Below are 17,334 nucleotides of genomic sequence, written 5' to 3' on the forward strand. Positions count from 1 at the left end.
AATAAGAAGAAGAAGAAGAAGAAGTAGGGTGTCAATAGGATACCTGCTCTCTCACTGACATGGCAGATACGGCTGAGACTGACCTCTCCTGGTGGTGGGATTCCCATAAATAAAGGGATGGGCAGACTTCAGACTTGGGGGATTCGCTTTCATTGCTGAGATCCAGACATTGATCCAGGTGCGAATATGAGCTTATGCAGGGAAGCCTCTGAAATCTCCCACTCACTCACAGGATTGACTCCTCCTGCAGATATTCAAGGTCAACGTAGGAAGGTCTGAAGAGAAGCAACAACATGCAGGAACTTTGCAAGGAGGGCTTTCAAGCACATCCCTGAAGGGACCCTTGTTAAGATTTCACATTCCGAGTGCACAGTGTGTTGGACTTGGGATGACAAGGCCCAGGTTCAAATCCCTGTTGACCATAAACTTTAAAGTGTTTCCCTTTTCTAAGTCTCTCAGCTCAGCCTCTTCTACCTCACAGGGTTCCTCTGAGGGTAAAACAGGATATCTCCGTCCTAAAATCCCTGGAGGAAGTGTCATGGGGATTGGATATTATGCCGTTGAGTTTGAAACAACAAAGGAGCAACAAGAAGTATAATCTTTAATAGAATCAAACACGTTAGCACAGGAAACGTACCCCCCAAATTCTTCCAGGCCCGCTGCACAAAAGGATAAGAGGGGATCTCTAAAAATACAGATAATTATAAGTATCTGACTGTTCACTACAAAGCACCTTGGAGAAAATAATTTTATACATGGGAATTTACCCCCCCCCTCCTGAAATCCTCTAGATTGTCACTGTTCTCTCCTCAGAACTTCTGACAGAGGCTCTTCACTGTCACAGGGGATTTTGTTGCATCGAGGCCCGAAACCTACGTGGGGGTGACATTCCTGGGGTCAGCATGCAAAGGCAATATTGCGTAAGTCAGGAAGACCCCCCAAAATGCCCCCCAAGCAACCATCCCTACTTGTCCGAAGCCAGAGATCTTGAGAGCTTTATCCAACCTTTCTATAGGCCGGTAAGTAAGGTGGACTTAGAAACTGTTTCCTGCCAAAGGCTTTCTGGGCTCTGGAGACTCTTATGTGATCTCACAGTCCCTTCCAACAGTTTCCCCCGGTCTCTCGCCCTCTATTTATTAATTTGTGGTTTGAGGAAGGGCTGCAGCCTGCGATCACGCAAGTCGTGTGTAAGTTTTAGGGTCGACTGTAATCAACTAGCAAACAGGTCTCTTTCAATATGGAGATTTTGCTGAATTGCCACATAACCTTCCCCGAGTGGTAGCAAAAAAAAGGGGATTTTGGAACTTCCATCTCCATGGCTAGTGGAGGTCTTGGGGGAGGAAAAGGGAATCTGAGAGCAGGATTGAGGCTGAGGAAGGTTTTAAGTGAAGCCCGTGCATAATTCTGATTTTATTCAGAAAAAAATGATGGCATTGTCTCTAGAAATCTTAAGTCAGAGTTGGAGGTTGGAGAAAGAACTACATCAAAAGAGGAATGTGATCAGTGTTGCTGTTGTTTCCTAAATTATTTTCTTGCACCTCCTGCACTGACACAAACTGCCGATTCCCAAGGGAGAGAGAACAGGCCAGTTTGGGGACTGACAGGACACACAATAAATCAGTGTCATTTGCAAAGCTAACCTGAGAAGGGAGAGTTGCATCATGATTGACACAAAGGATGGCCAATCACAGTTGTGCAGATATGGTTTCTCCTTAAGTGCCTGTCTGCTCAGTCCTGAAGAGGAGACTGAATATGTCATAATGGCAATGAATATATGCTTGTCTGTTTGCACATTCAGTCAACTGAGTATCAGGTCCCCTTTCTCCGTCACGTAGAAGTAGGGCTGGAGGGTCTCTCCTGAGAAGGAGGCTGCTGGATATGCGTAGAGAAGGGCTGCTGTATCGGCATCGTAAAAGGACACCCGTCCCCCTTCACAGTTCAGGGTCACTCGGATCCTGTTGGGCTCCTCACTTGGAACAGGGTCCTCATGGGGGGAGCAGATCTTGTACCCACCACCCCACTTCCCCAGACCCCATATCCCTTCCATAGTATCAAAATAGAAATCGCCGTTCCTCTTCACAGACTTTTTGGCAACCCCCACCCCCCATCTCTCCTCTCTTCCCACAATGACCTCCCAGAAATGTCTGCCTGATGTGAAAGCCTCACATCCCAGCACATAGGCATATGTGTCGAATCTCTCAGGGTTGTTGGGCAGGTCTTGACGCACTTCTCCCATTCTCACACTCTTTCGATTCTCAGACAGGATGAGGTAGGGATATGCAGTGTCTGGATCCAAAGTTACGTTTTCTGTGGGGGCAGATGAGGAAAGAGAAAAGAAACGAGGTCAACTGGGAAGCTGACTTTCCTTCAGGCACTGACAGAAGTAGCACCCCCTCTGAAATGAACAGGGACTCCATGGGTCTACATTCGAGACAGGGATGTCCATCAAGTTCTTATTAATGATTTTTGAAACATTTGCAGTTCTTTCAAGCGTTCACATGTTATCTACATAGAACCCTTGCAATGACCCTGTAATTAAGTCAATCTTACTATGCCCATTTTTCAGATTGGAGGACTGAGGCTGAGAAACAGTGGGTTGTCTAAGGCCACCCCTACCCCAACCATTCATGGCAGAAGGGAGTCAAAGCAGGGACTCCCTAATTCACATCTTAATCTTTTACCTCACACGACAGACCGCACTTGACATGCCAGGTAAATCTGGCAGCAGATGCTCTCAAATTTCAGTTACATATTTAAGGTATGTTGTACCCCATCCTTCCAGGTAGTTTATGAAAAGCAAGAAAGTGGTTAGGCCTCCCTGACCCTCATGAAATATCCTTCTTGGGATTCTTGACAGCACTTCATAGAATCATAGAGTTGGAAAGGACACCAAGTGTCATCTAGTCCAACCCCCTGCAATGCAGGAATCCCAACTATAGCATCCATGACAGCCCCCCCCCCCAACCTCTGCTTAAAAACCTCCAAGGAAGGAGAGTCCATCACCTTCTGAGGCACTCAGTTCCATGTTCTGCAGTGTGGGCCTAGGGTTTGTTTCCCCCAGGAAAACTATGAGCAGTCAGCCAAGAACTAACTTGATTATCTCTTGTATTTTGGTTATAGTGATGTAGAAAATGGATAGTTCTATCTTTTAAATTGACATTGATTACATCATTGATATAAATGGTTTTCTTTTGCTATGAATTGTGTTAATGGATTCAAAATACAAGAAACAAGATTCCACCTAAACATTAGGAAGAACTTCCTGACAGTAAGAGCTGTTCGGCAGTGGAATTTGCTGCCAAGGAGTGTGGTGGAGTCTCCTTCTTTGGAGGTCTTTAAGCGGAGGCTTGACAGCCATCTGTCAGGAATGCTTTGGTGGTGTTTCCTGCTTGGCAGGGGGTTGGACTGGATGGATGGCCCTTGTGGTCTCTTCCAACTCTATGATTTATTGTTGCAATCCCAAGACAAAGGGTGAATATATATATATGTAAAGCCAAACCCAGTAAATCCAAGGAAGTGTCATTCTTACCTGTCACCTTCAATGCAAAGACCCCACCCTGGCTCCTCAGACCTGATTGACTACATGACTCGTCTTTTTTTTCACGGTTTCTCACATTTATGGAAAAGGTGGGCAGTGGAAGCATCATGAGAAACCCATTTAAAAATTTGAGATGCTGGGGAACATTAGAAAGAAGATCTGCTCTGCTGTCTTCTCACCCCCCCCTCCCCCACTCAACACATTATGGAAAGTTAGCCAAGCGATTTCTTTTTAAAGAAACATTTGTACAGCGACCTTTGAAGATTGTGTGTGATGTTGGATGTTGCCAGTGCTGTTATTAGTCAATATTTTTTAAAAAATATAATGGGATTTTCTTGTTTATTGTATTGATTAGCCTTTATGCATTCTTTTCCTTGTTGTCTAAAATAATCCCAGAATATGATTTTAAAGATAAGTAAGAGTTTCCTTTACGCTGCCATCTGCTGCACCTTTCCCAGCTCTTATGATTCCCATTTTGTGGTGTCCTGGATCAGGCCAGACTGGTCTTCCAATTGAGCCTTTTCCCCTGATCTATGGTGAAGTTCTGTCCTGCTCTGCACTGCTCCTTTAAGTTTACTTAAGTTTCCCTAGTTTAAGCAGAGAAGTCATGTCTTCCCTCCAATACAAAAGCTGAGGGAAGACCCCCATCCTGCAGGGAAGCCGGACCCCTGGAGTTCACACTCAGGCAGCCCCAGCTCCCTGCCACTGACACCAAAACCCATTTACCTTCTAGCCCCCAAAGGTTGTTGCAGCCATTTTCTGAGCTATTTGTGTTCATGCGTTTCCCACTCTTAAACCTTCCTCTTACATAAAAGGGATGGGGATCATGTATTGCTCAAAGGGATATTACCCCTTCCTGTGCTGGGGGCATTTGGGTTCACACCATCCCTGTGTCTCTCCCCCTCCCCATTTATTGATTTATTATTGAATTCATATTACATGTTAATTACGGTTCAGTTTCAGCATTGTACATAAGATATATTTTATTATGTATACGGTTTCGCCACATGTATCGCTATATCCAACTCACTCTGTACCCAAATGACTTCCTTCACCCACATGCATTATATCCTTCTCGCTGCCTTAAAACTCTAACATTGTGTTCCTTATTGTTCATCACATTGATCAATCCTCTATTTTAAAAACATTACCTCATAGCTTAATGAACTCAGTCAGTACTGTCTTTGGGAATATCGTCTGAACTAGTCCAAGAAGAAAAGCTTCAGGTCTTTTTTGGAAGGTTGTTTTAAGAAATCCTATTCAATTCCTCAAAAATATTATTCCAAAAGTCTTTACCTTAACGCAGTTCCACAAAATATGATATAGTGAGCCTTTTTGCATCTCCAAAATTTTAGCCAATTTCACCGGGGTCATGTACCACCTACAGCACATCTTCATAATGTTTTCTTAATGGCAGTGCACGCAGTAAAGTTTATGTCATTTCCCCATAACCTTTCCCATCTCTCATGCCAAATTGCATAGCCCAAGTCTTGTCCCCATTTTATCATAAATTCCTTGACCACCCCTGTGTCTTATTGAGTCTCGGCACAGAAAAGCCAGCCATCCTGGGCTGGGGGCTTCCCAAGAGTCTTCAGGCTCAGGCCAAGAGCCCATCTAGCCCAGCATGCTGCTCTCACGGAACAGATGCCTCTGGGAAATGAGCAGGAATAAGGCATGGATGGAAGGGCTGCAGTGGCCTGGTCCTTAGAGAAACAGATACCCCCTCTCCTGAATTTGTGCCTCTGTTTGACCCGAAATGTCTGGGGAAACCCAGCCAGACGGGCAGGGTATAAATAAATTATTATTATTATTATTATTATTATTATTATTATTATTATTATATGTACCTTTTCGCAGCTGAAGTCCATATTTCACAGTGTCTGGAAGAGAAAAGGGAAACGAGATTTAACATCACACCATCATTCAGATAACAAACTTGGAAAGAACAATAGGAGCTCATGAGATTGTAGCCAGGTGTTGTGGACTACAAGTCCCATCATCCCAAATCACTGGCCATACCAACCTGGAGATTATGGGAGTTGCAATTAAAACTCTCCATTCTGCAACTCTCCATACTGGCTATCGCTGCATAACCAGGGCAGGGGTGAGGTCAAGGTTCAGACCGCCTGACCAAACCTTGGGAGGAGGAGCAGGACCCCAAGAAGATCTCCCCATCAACAAGAAGGTCCAGATATCCCTGTTCCAGGACAGGAGGCCTCAACCCCAGAACACTCTGCTCCTGGCTGGCTCTTGGACAGCCCCCCTCCTTCCATCTTTCTGCCCCCCCTCCATCAATCTCAGGGCCAAAGGAACAGAAGACATGCCTGAAAAGCTGTAGGTGAGGCTACTTGGGAAACAGGTGAGATGCGTGAAAGCACCCAAAGCCTGGTTGAGAGATGTGAAGTGGTCAAGTACAAATTTTGACAGACAACTCATAACTTAAGGGAGGGTTACATTCCTGGGGATTGTGCATAAAGGCAAATTGCGCAAAGTCAGAACGATCTCTGGAATCACTTCTGCCACCCAAGATCTCAAGATCGCCCCATGAGATTTTGCAGGAGCCTCTCATAGCCCCGTAAGTAAGGAGGATGGCTTAAATGCAATTTGTGTGTTGGGCAAACCCTTCGTAGAAAGAGCTTTTGAGCCCTTTACCTTGCGGGCTGGTATCTGCGAGGCTCCCCAAAGATCTCGCAAGAGCTTCCAGAGCTCAGCAAGAAGGGTTTCAATTGCATAAGTAAAATCAGTTGTGAGTCATCTACATATGAAAGTGTGGCTTCTAGATGTTGAAAGAGAATAAATACACATTCCATTTTCCTAGCACTGCTAATGACCTGGAGCATTTTATGAACTATTTTAAATGTCCAGTATAAAATATTTTCAGCCCTTCTTTACTACCTCTGAATTTATTCATGACACCCTCCAGGAAGGGATTAATATCGCAGAAGTCCCAGATCTTCCACTTCAGGGCAGGAGGAAAAGCCACAGGAGGGTCCTCTAGGTTCTCCTTCTCCTGAGACCTGGGAGGAGAAGAACAGAGTCAAGTCACCATCTTTCCAATGCAAGGAGCTTTCTAAGGAGACAGAAGTCTCATCCTGATGATAAAGACATCAAGGATATATAATGAATACTTGGGAGAATGGCAAATTAAACTCTGTGAATATACAGCGTCGGCAAGACTAACAGCAGTCTTAAGAGGACAATCTGATCAAAAATTAATAAAAGAATGGGAATGTGTTAAAGAGTATATGAAGAAACATTGTGCTGGAATAAATATATCAGTATGTATTGAATGAAATTTGCAGGGTCAAGGAAATGAAGAAACGGTCATAATATGTACAAAGCTAGAAGTAATATACATAAATAAATACTTAACACAACAATTAAGATAAATAAATAAAAAATTGGGAGCAGGGTTTTCCTATGGCAAGGTTGTTGATGTGTGGATCTAGAGAGCACCTAATGAGTTGAAGAAAAACTAAAATATATTGAAGGAAATATAGGAATATGAGATTGAAGGTAAAGAAGCGGATATATGCAAATTCTTTTTTTTTAAGACAAGTGAGCAATGCTGGGCCTTTGCACAGAGATTTTAGGACTACACCAGTTTTAGTGAAGCATTAATGAGTAGAACAAAACAGATTTGGTATGTGCATTTCTGAATTATAATGAAGTGCAGGATGATTTAGAATGGCTTTTAACATTATAAGTGTATTTTAGCAAAGTAGTTACATTGAAAAATGGTACAAATATTGGAAATTGGAAAATTTTCAAAATTCATGAGAGTTTGAAGTTGTCTGGAGGACAAGGCTCTCAGTGGCTACTATTCACGATGCCAGGGTCAAAGGCAGTGGTGCCTCTGAACTCCAGTTACTGAAACCACTGGAAGGGAGTGTCCTCTGGGGCTCGGATCCTGATCGTGGGTTTCCCACTGGCATCTGGTTAGTCACTGTGAAAACAGGATGCTGGACTAGATGGGCCACTGGCCTGATCCAGCAGTGCCCTATCTCATGTTCTTATTTCTGGGGAAGGACCTGCAGAACTCTGAAATACATTGAATATTTAAGGGTAAGTTATAGTGAAGATATTTACAAGCTCCATTGGAATGTCTCCCCTTTTTGTATCAACTGCAGAGTAAATGAATCCATCACAGAGAAGGGCCTTCAGAAATATGCAGTGGGAATAGCTTCCTGTCTGTGATTGTAGATGGGACCAATAGTTACAAATGAGAACGAAAACCTGTCCCTGTTTTTGACTCTGACATTGTTAAATGGACGATGGAGTCCTAAATTACTGTATATTCTAGCGTATGATACTACTTTTTAATCCAGGAAAATCTTCTCAAAAGTCAGGGATTGTCTTATATGCCGGGTGGAGAATCTGCAGTCGAGTATATCTCAAACTCTATATTTTAACTGGGAAAGTTGGGGGTCGTCTTATGCCCAGTCGTCTTATAAGCCGGAAAATACGGTATCTCTGGAAGGAGGAACTGGAGAGTGAGTTTCTCACCCGTTAATCAGGAACTTTCCTAGTATCAGAATAAGGCAGGGATTTTCCATCACTTACCTTTGCAAGAAGCTTCCAATATCCTGGAAGGGAAGAAAGAAAGAAAGATGTCAGTGGAGCCATTTCTGCAGTAAATTATAAATACTAAGCAGCTAAGTGGCAACTGCTGAGAATCACAACGGGTAAGTTCGTCGTTTTACGCAACGACTGAGGGATGCTGACAGGGTGCTGGCGTTCTGCACCTGTTTCGCCCATGCAGTCCAACCAGTTACAAGACCGCCACGCCCCCAATCGGCGTTATTGGAATCCTCATGAACTTATCTACAAACACCAAGAAAACAAAAAACAAATTTAATCACTTGGGAAAACCTAGTGAAGCCAGACTTTATAGGTTTATTTTAGTGGGGGAGATAGTGAAAGATACAGGAAATTGAATGCAGATTTCCAAAGAATAGCAAGGAGAGACAAGAGGGCCTTTCTAAACGAGCAATGCAAAGAAATAGAGGAAAATAACAGAATGGGAAAAACCAGAGATCTGTTCAATAAAATTGGAGATATGAAAGGAACATTTCGTCCAAAGATTACCATAATAAAGGACAAAAATGGGAAGGACCTAACAGAAGCAGAAGACATCAAGAAGAGGTGGCAAGAATACACAGAGGAATTATACCAGAAAGATATGGAGGTCTCATACACCCCAGGTAGTGTGGTTGCTGACCTTGAGCCAGACATCCTGGAGAGTGAAGTCAAATGGGCCTTAGAAAGCCTTGCTAAGAACAAGGCCAGTGGAAGTGATGATATTCCAGCTGAACTATTTAAAATTTTAAAAGATGATGCTGTTAAGGTGCTACACTCAATATGCCAGCAAGTTTGGAAAACTCAGCAGTGGCCAGAGGATTGGAGAAGATCAGTCTACATCCCAATCCCAAAGAAGGGCAGTGCCAAAGAATGCTCCAACTACCGCACAATTGCACTCATTTCACACGCTAGCAAGGTTATGCTTAAAATTCTACAAGGCAGGCTTAAGCGAGAACCCCCCGGAAGTGGAAGCTGGATTTCGAAGGGGCAGAGGAACCAGAGACCAAATTGCAAACATGCGCTGGATTATGGAGAAAGCTAGAGAGTTCCAGAAAAACATTTACTTCTGCTTCATTGACTACGCAAAAGCATTTGACTGTGTCGACCACAGCAAACTATGGCAAGTGCTTAAAGAAATGGGAGTGCCTGATCACCTCATCTGTCTCCTGAGAAATCTCTATGTGGGACAAGAAGCTACAGTTAGAACTGGATATGGAATAACTGATTGGTTCAAAATTGGGAAAGGAGTACGACAAGGCTGTATATTGTCTCCCTGCTTATTTAACTTATATGCAGAATTCATCATGCGAAAGGCTGGGCTGGATGAATCCCAAACCGGAATTAAGATTGCCGGAAGAAATATCAACAACCTCAGATATGCTGATGACACAACCTTGATGGCAGAAAGTGAGGAGGAATTAAAGAACCTTTTAATGAGGGTGAAAGAGGAGAGCGCAAAATATGGTCTGAAGCTCAACATCAAAAAAACTAAGATCATGGCCACTGGTCCCATCACCTCCTGGCAAATAGAAGGGGAAGAGATGGAGGCAGTGAGAGATTTCATTTTCTTGGGTTCCATGATCACTGCAGATGGTGATAGCAGTCCCGAAATTAGAATACGCCTGCTTCTTGGGAGAAAAGCATTGACAAACCTAGACAGCATCTTAAAAAGCAAAGACATCACCTTGCCAACAAAGGTCCATATAGTTAAAGCTATGGTTTTCCCAGTAGTAATGTATGGAAGTGAGAGCTGGACCATAAAGAAGGCAGATCGCTGAAGAATGGATGCTTTTGAATTAAGGTGCTGGAGGAGACTCTTGAAGAATCCCATGGACTGCAAGAAGATCAAACCTAGCCATTCTTAAAGAAATCAGCCCTGAGTGCTCACTAGAAGGACAGATCCTGAAGCTGAGGCTCCAATACTTTGGCCACCTCATGAGAAGAGAAGACTCCCTGGAAAAGACCCTGATGTTGGGAAAGATGGAGGGCACAAGGAGAAGGGGACGACAGAGGATGAGATGGTTGGACAGTGTTCTCGAAGCGACTAACATGAGTTTGGCCAAACTGCGAGAGACAGTGAAGGATAGGCGTGCCTGGCGTGCTCTGGTCCATGGGGTCACGAAGAGTCGGACATGACTGAACGACTGAACAACAACAACTCGTTAATTTCTGTGGCATTGTATCAGGATTTGTCTTTGTCTTATAAAATCGATAAACAATGTACATCATTTAGGTTATAGATGTGTGTATTATCTTTGCCTTTGTGTTGCTTAAGTTGTACTATCCTCCTGCCTGCCTGTAGCTTAAAGCAGCACACTCCACCCTCTCACATCAGGATGAGGCCTGACCTGCAGGAGTTCACTCGCTGGTTCCTGAAGCTTCTCCTCCATCTCCAGGATGAGGCTGTCAAGAGAGGAGAGTTCCCCGGAGAGTCTGGCCAGGTGCTCCTCCCTTTTTGCAGCAATCTCCTTCTCTATATCTGCCATCTGGGTCAGAATACGTTTCTCTTGTTTTTCCAGAAACTGGTGCAGTCGCCTGAACTCAGCCATCATCCTTTCCCTCTCTGCTTCCATTTGCTTCTGTAACAAGTAGATCGAAAGAAGAGAACAGTGGGCCAATATCAGGATTCTAGTGTGGAGTTGCAGGATGAGACCAGTTATTAGAATTCTCTTGGAACGGCACTCCTGACATTTTAGAAAGATTACGCCAATATTTAGCAGGCAAAGAGTTTCATAAACACAAGCCCCCCCTTCTTTAAATGGTCTTTCAAGTTCTGTGGGAGATAAGGCTGATCAAAAAGAAACCTCTTTCTGTATTCCATACTCATTTCCCCCCAGATATGGATTCTAGACAATAGCACTTTTTCACCTTAAAAGTAACATCAATGCTTACAAGCAGGTCTTGGCTTATCTCTCCTGTGTCTGCTTTCAATACTAGAATTTTCTCTCTCTCCTTCCTCACATTGTCTAGGCAGCTGCTGATCTGATCCTGAAAAGAAAACAAAACCCATGTTGGGCTGCGTTACACATTAACAGGCAAGCTGAATCGTTTCTTTGCTCCCTGCCCCACATCCCTGGGTCTTTTGCAGAGGTTCCCCTTTTTCATCCCAGACGAGGCAGAAATGGAGCTGCCCAATATCAGAGCTGAGAAACTTGTTGGTTTTGCTATTTATCCCCCACACTGAACACACCTCCAACATATCCCCCTCCTTTTTATCAAATTAATCCTAGTAATTTTTCGTACCCCAGGGGAGTTACTGCACCATGCACTGAGGGGGACACTGGGCACAGTTTTATCCCTCAAAAAGAAAAGTAAATGTTTATTTTGTTAACTTTCAGAAGTTTAGTCTTATCAGGCTGCACAAGATCTTTTGGGCTGCAAGTGGAGAGAATACAATACATTATATATATATTGCAAGCCCCAATGAAGCTCTTCCACCCCCCAAGTAAGACTCACTGCCTTTTTCACCTTGTACTCCTGGGACGCCTCCTCTAGAGGAACCACCTCGTGGCTTTTGTGCTCCTTGGATCTGTCACACACGACACAGATGGGACTTTCGTCCTCCTTGCAGAAGAGCTTCAGGGGCTCCTGGTGCTTCTCGCAGATCGTCCCCTTTCCTTCCGCCTCTCTTTTTTCGCCTAGAAGGCTGAATTTCTTAGTTATTTCCACAAAATTTGCCAGCTGCTGGTTTTTCGTGATGCTGCTTTGCTCAACCGTTTCCCTGCACTGAGGGCACGAAGCCTCTCCCTCGGATTTCTCCCAACACTGGATCAGGCAGGTTCGACAGAAGTTGTGGCCGCACTCGTGAATGATCACTGGATCCCTGAAATAATCCAGGCAGATGGAGCAAGTGGCTTCCTCGCAGAGATCCTGCACGGGACCCCTAGAAGCAGCCATGGTTGCCTCGCCAGGAATAGAGAGCTGGTTTCGTTTTCTTTGCTTTTCGCGCGCGAATGGATCTGTTTCCGTTTTCTTCCCAGGGGGAGATCCCACCCGGATGACTCTAGATTTCCCTTCCGCTCCGCAGATGTGGAGTTAGCAAGGTGATCTGTATTAATGCTTCCCCCACCCAAGAAATTCAAGCAGGACGACTCAGGATATCGGCTGCCTTAGGGACGTGGATTTAAGTAGAACATGGTCTCTTTGATATGGAAATTTGTTTCTTAAAAGAGAATGCACAGAATTCCTTGCTGCTCATTTAAGGAGCCATGCACCTAGGAGAGGTCGAGATAAGTGCGTTTGTTCGTTTTTTGGCTGCATTATAAGCCTCAAACTCCTTTGAAAGCCAGTGAATGAAAGACTTTGCCATTGTGCAGGGCACAATTTTCAGCCCAACTCTCCACAGCGATGCACATTCCCACGGGACAATTGGACACGCATCCGCAGCAATAGACTTGGTTAATTTTAAAGCTGCTTTTCAGCTCCACCTTCTTCCCATTTTTTTCCATCCACTGATCCTATCTCCAGTCTGTCCATCCTTTCAGAAAAATTAACATTCACCATGGAATTTTTTATTTCTATTTTTTGGTGTGGGGGAAGTGCTGTCTCTCTTTTTACTTGTGAATTTAAAAATCTTTATATACTGCTATAGTATTAATGTACTATGGTTTACACATATTCCTCATAAAAAATAAATTACATTTTTAAATTTTATTTTCAGTGTTGATACTCTGAACATTTTTGTCTGATGTTTCATTTGATCCATGCTGAAGTGAGGGTCCCCTTCTTAATTTGGATCTATGTTCAAGTGTAAAAATGAAGACAAAACAATTGAGGCCATTACAAATCGACCAAAAAATGTTTTCTGTTTCATATTCTGGATCCTTGTGGGTTATGATTCCTGCTGTCTGTATGTTGACATTTTGTAGAAGGGTCTGTAACTGAATAAAGGGCTGAGGGGACAGTTCTGAAAACTTTTTGGGGTGGTGTCAGGGTCGAGTCAGATGAGGAGGAGTGGTGGCAAGCCCCCCCCCCCCCCGACAGGGCAGCACCCACAGAGGAATCTGAGGAGTTCGTACCTGGGGAGGACTGGTGGCGGCACTCCTCAGAGGAGGAGGAATCTGACAGGGAGGAGGAGGGAAGACCAGAGCTAGAGGAAGAAGTGGGGCCAGAAGCAGGCCCCAGTCAGGAGGGGAATCAGCCGATCCCCTCTCCTCCTCCCTTCTCAGTTGTAGAACGCTGAGCTGAGAAGCGAAGGCGGCAATTGGAGACAGCTGTAGCTCATAGGAAGCCTGGGAGTGAATCGGCTTCTTAGGGAAGCCAGCTAGCCTACTCTACAGCTTCTGCAACTATTGTGCTGGGTGCGTGGTTGCTTTTGGCCGTCTTGTTCCTGTGTTCCTGACTCCTGGCTTGTTCCTGATTGACTTGGTTTGTTCCTGTGTCCCTGACTTCGGCTTCTCCTGACCCCAGTACTGATACCTGACTTTGGCTGGCTTCTGACCTGGACTGTTTGACCTTGGCTTATCTCACCCGGTCTGCTGCGCTTCAGCACGCCAACTTGTTGGTGCCCTAACAGGTGGATGTTCTGGGAGGAAACCGAAAAAGTAGCATGAACAGCTGTTTATCCCAGCTTACACACTAATGTTTGTGTTGTTTTCATTAAAGGTAAAGGGACCCCTGACCGTTAGGTCCGGTCCCCGGCGACTCTGGGGTTGCGGCGCTCATCTCGCATTAATGGCTGAGGGAGCCAGCGTACAGCTTCTGGGTCATGTGGCCAACATGACAAAGCCGCTTCTGGTGAACAAGAGCAGCGCACGGAAATGCCGTTTACCTTCCCAACGGAGCGGTACCTATTATCCACTTGCACTCTGACCTGCTTTCGAACTGCTAGGTTGGCAGGAGCAGGGACCGAGCAATGGGAGCTTATCCCATGGCGGGGATTTGAACCGCTGACCTCCTTATTGGCATGCCCTAGGCTCTGTGGTTTAGACCACAACACCACCTGCGTCCCTGTTGTTTTCATTAAGCCTATATTAATGAGGATTATGATAACTAATGTGCACAGTTTGACAGTATACCACAAGGCCAAATGGGCTGCACAAAGTGAAGTGGGAGAGGGATGATGAGGGATATAAATAAAAAATATTGTTATTGTTATTATTACGTATATCCTGAGCTATCTGGATGTTCCACAGATTGACCAGGACTTCAACAGAAGTGCCAGTCATATCAGCCAGAAAATCTTCCAGAGCCACTTGGATCCATCAACCTCTGAGGGTGGATCATTCTCATGGGTGCCCCACCTCTGCAGAGGGAGAAAAGTTGTGGGAAAACCCAATTTCAACAGGAATTTAGCATCATGCTAAATGAAACCTCCTGGCGCAGAGAAAGTCTACAGCGGTGCCCCGCTAGATGAATGCCTCGCTAGACGAAAAACTCGCTAGACGAAAGGCATTCGCTAGCGGAAGGCTGCCCCGCAAGACGAAATTGTCAATGGGGCTGCCTCGCAAGATGAAATTATTTTTCGTCGCGTGAAAACCGCTTTCTGCTTTGGTGCTTCGCTAGACGAAAAAATCGCTAGGCGAAGACACTCGCAGAACAAATTATTTTCGTCTAGCGAGGCACCACTGTATTTCTGAATAAGCTGAAACTGTGAAGGTGAACAACAGGAACGGGCTTTTGGTCTCAAACCCTCCTTTGTTTCATGGCCTTTAAGAGGGTGTGTGAGTCAGTGAGTCCCATGGACTGCAAGAAGATCAAACCTATCCATCCTTAAAGAAATCAGCCCTGAGTGTTCACTGGAAGGACAGATCCTGAAGCTGAGGCTCCAGTACTTTGGCCACCTCATCAGAAAAGAAGACTCCCTGGAAAAGACCCTGATGTTGGGAAAGATGGAGGGCACAAGGAGAAGGGGACGACAGAGGATGAGATGGCTGGACAGTGTTCTCGAAGCTACTAGCATGAGTTTGGCCAAACTGCGGGAGGCAGTGGAGAATAGCGGTGCCTGGCGTGCTCTGGTCCATGGGGTCACGAAGAGTTGGACACGACTAAACAACAAGAAGTCAGTGGCCAAACCATATGATGTGCTGTGTGAAGAACTCCTTTCTCTAGGCCAGGCACGTTCAACTCCCTAGAGTTTAACATAAAGGTACAACAACTTGGGATGTCAGTGGAACTTTTGCGATTGATACCTCCACCATCTGCCAAGGCTATAATAAAAACTAGGTTGTGTGACATTGAACGCCAGGAAATAACAGCAGCAGTAGAGAAAACTTGTTCCCCTCAACTTTCTTGGGCACACGAAATTAACCACAATTATCTTGGAATTTTTGCTGGCTAGGTTTAATTCAAATCCCTCAAACCTCCTTTGGGGAAGGTTCTCGGGAACAGTGGAAGGAGAAATATTTTGCCCATGTGAAGACCATCAGGTGGAAATTCTTACACATATGGTTCTTAAATGTAAACTATATGCTGATCTGTGCTAGCAGTTCCTAGATCAACTGCATCCCCAAATGGAAACCAGTTAGAGGGCATACATTTTCTATTACAGTGCTACCTCGGGTTACGTACTTAGTTGGTTCCGGGGTGCTGTTCGTAACCCGAAAATAGCACTTTGCGCATGCGCGAAGGGCGCAGACCGCTTCTGCGCATGCGCAGATTGCGTGCGCACCGAAAAACCGGGTTGCCAGAGTACGTAACCCGAAAATATGTAACCTGAAGCAGACGTAACCTGAGGTACGACTGTACTGGGGTATAACCAGGAGCTCACCAAGATAGTGGCTAAATACCTTTAGTTACGTTTTTTGTTGTCGGAAACACATTGCAGATGTTTTATCTCCCTGGAGACCTAGAGATGTAATGATAGACTGCTTTGCTTCTTTCACTTGACAAATGTTTTGTGTCACCGGGAAGGCAGTAATTCTGTATTGATTTGCTATGGATGTTTGTATGTGATGCCAATAAAAGGTTTTATGATGAACTCCCTGTGATCTACTCCCAGTATAAAACAATTGGCAATGATCTACATATTGTCATTGGAGGGGGGGAGGACCAAGCTTTTTTTAGGGGAGGACACAGTTGTTGAGCATTTTTTTAGATGTATGCCCCATCTGTTTGGCACTGGTTGGAATGCTTCTGTTGAAAATGGAGTGGGGAACTATTGCAATTGGCATTCCTTTCGTCTCCCCCTCTTCCATTTCCCCACAACTGACTGTGTGTTAAAAAGTAGGGTGTCAATAGGATACCTGCTCTCTCACTGACATGGCAGATGCGGCTGAGACTCAGTTCTCTCTTGGTGGTGGGATTCCCACAAGCAAGGGATGGGATTGGGCAGACTTCAGACTTGGGGGATTTGCTTTCATTTTTAATCGGAATGCTGAGATCCAGAAATGGACCCAGGTGCAAACTCCGAGCTTCTGCAGGGAAGCCCCTGAAATCTGCCACACTCTCAAACTGGATCTACTCCTCCTGCACACATTCACAGTCAACACAGGAAGGTCTGAAGAGAAGCTACAACATGCAGGAACTTTGTAGGGAGGACCTTAGGGACCAACTAAGTTTGTGCATACACAGAAAAGCTCCTATCAGTAACAAACTTAGTTGGTCTCTAAGGTGCTACTGGAAGGGTTTTTTTAATTTTGTTTTGACTATGGCAGACCAACCTATCTGTAATTTTCAGGGAGGACTTTCAAGCACATCCCTGAAGGGGCCCTTGTTAAAATTTCACATTCTGAATGCAGAGTGTGTTGGACTTGGGATGACAAGGCCCAGTTTCAAATCCCTTTTGACCCTGAACTTTAATGTGTCTCTCTTTTCTAAGTCTCTCAGCTCAGCCTCTTCTACCTCACAGGGTTCCTCTGAAGATAAAACAGGATTCCACCCTCCTAAAATCCCTGGAGGAAGTGTCATGGGGAATGGAGTTTGGAACAACATAGGAGCAACAAGAAGTACAATGTTTAATAGAATCAAACATGTTAGCACATGAAACATATCCCTAAATACTTTCAAGCCCGTTATACAAAAGGATAAGAAGAGGGGATCTATACAAATACAGGAAAGTATCTGACTGTTCATTACAAACCACCTTGGAGAAAATGTATACATGGGAATTTACCATTCACCCCCCCAAATCCTCTAGATTGTCACTGTTCTCTCTTCAGAACGTCTGACAAGAGGCTCTTCACTGTCAGAGGGGATTTTGTTACATCAAGGCCAGAACCTACATGGGGGTTACGATCCTGGGGTCAGCATGCAAAGGCAATGTTGCCCAAGTCAGG

The 17,334-nt window shown here is 44.7% G+C and overlaps 3 protein-coding genes across 2 annotated transcripts in view; 1 reads left to right on the forward strand and 2 right to left on the reverse strand.

Moving 5' to 3' along the window:
• Nucleotides 1–17,334, forward strand: part of LOC117042631 (zinc finger protein 850-like) — a 279,120-nt gene that overhangs the window by 54,908 nt on the left and 206,878 nt on the right. The window lies entirely within an intron of this gene.
• Nucleotides 1–17,334, reverse strand: part of LOC117042736 (E3 ubiquitin-protein ligase TRIM7-like) — a 66,382-nt gene that overhangs the window by 15,895 nt on the left and 33,153 nt on the right.
• LOC117042838 (E3 ubiquitin-protein ligase TRIM7-like) lies at nt 630–12,022 on the reverse strand. The gene is made up of 7 exons (XM_033142496.1): nt 11,588–12,022; nt 11,012–11,107; nt 10,468–10,698; nt 8,102–8,124; nt 6,434–6,555; nt 5,386–5,418; nt 630–2,307 (listed from the first exon to the last, which is right to left on the reverse strand). Exons 1-7 carry the CDS (start codon nt 12,014–12,016, stop codon nt 1,799–1,801), a joined length of 1,443 nt encoding a protein of 480 aa, XP_032998387.1. The 5' UTR covers nt 12,017–12,022; the 3' UTR covers nt 630–1,798.

This window comes from Lacerta agilis, chromosome 2, assembly GCF_009819535.1.
Source record: "Lacerta agilis isolate rLacAgi1 chromosome 2, rLacAgi1.pri, whole genome shotgun sequence".
NCBI classification, from domain to species: domain Eukaryota; kingdom Metazoa; phylum Chordata; class Lepidosauria; order Squamata; family Lacertidae; genus Lacerta; species Lacerta agilis.

Excerpts from the sequence above, each read along its gene's own strand:
- LOC117042838 (XM_033142496.1), bottom strand. The coding sequence starts at position 12,016 with ATGGCTGCTTCTAGGGGTCCCGTGCAGGATCTCTGCGAGGAAGCCACT. Across the intron at positions 6,556-8,101 it reads ATTGGAAGCTTCTTGCAAAG|GTCTCAGGAGAAGGAGAACC; the intron begins GTAAGTGATGGA and ends TTCTCCTCCCAG. Across the intron at positions 5,419-6,433 it reads TGTCATGAATAAATTCAGAG|ACACTGTGAAATATGGACTT; the intron begins GTAGTAAAGAAG and ends TTTCTCTTCCAG.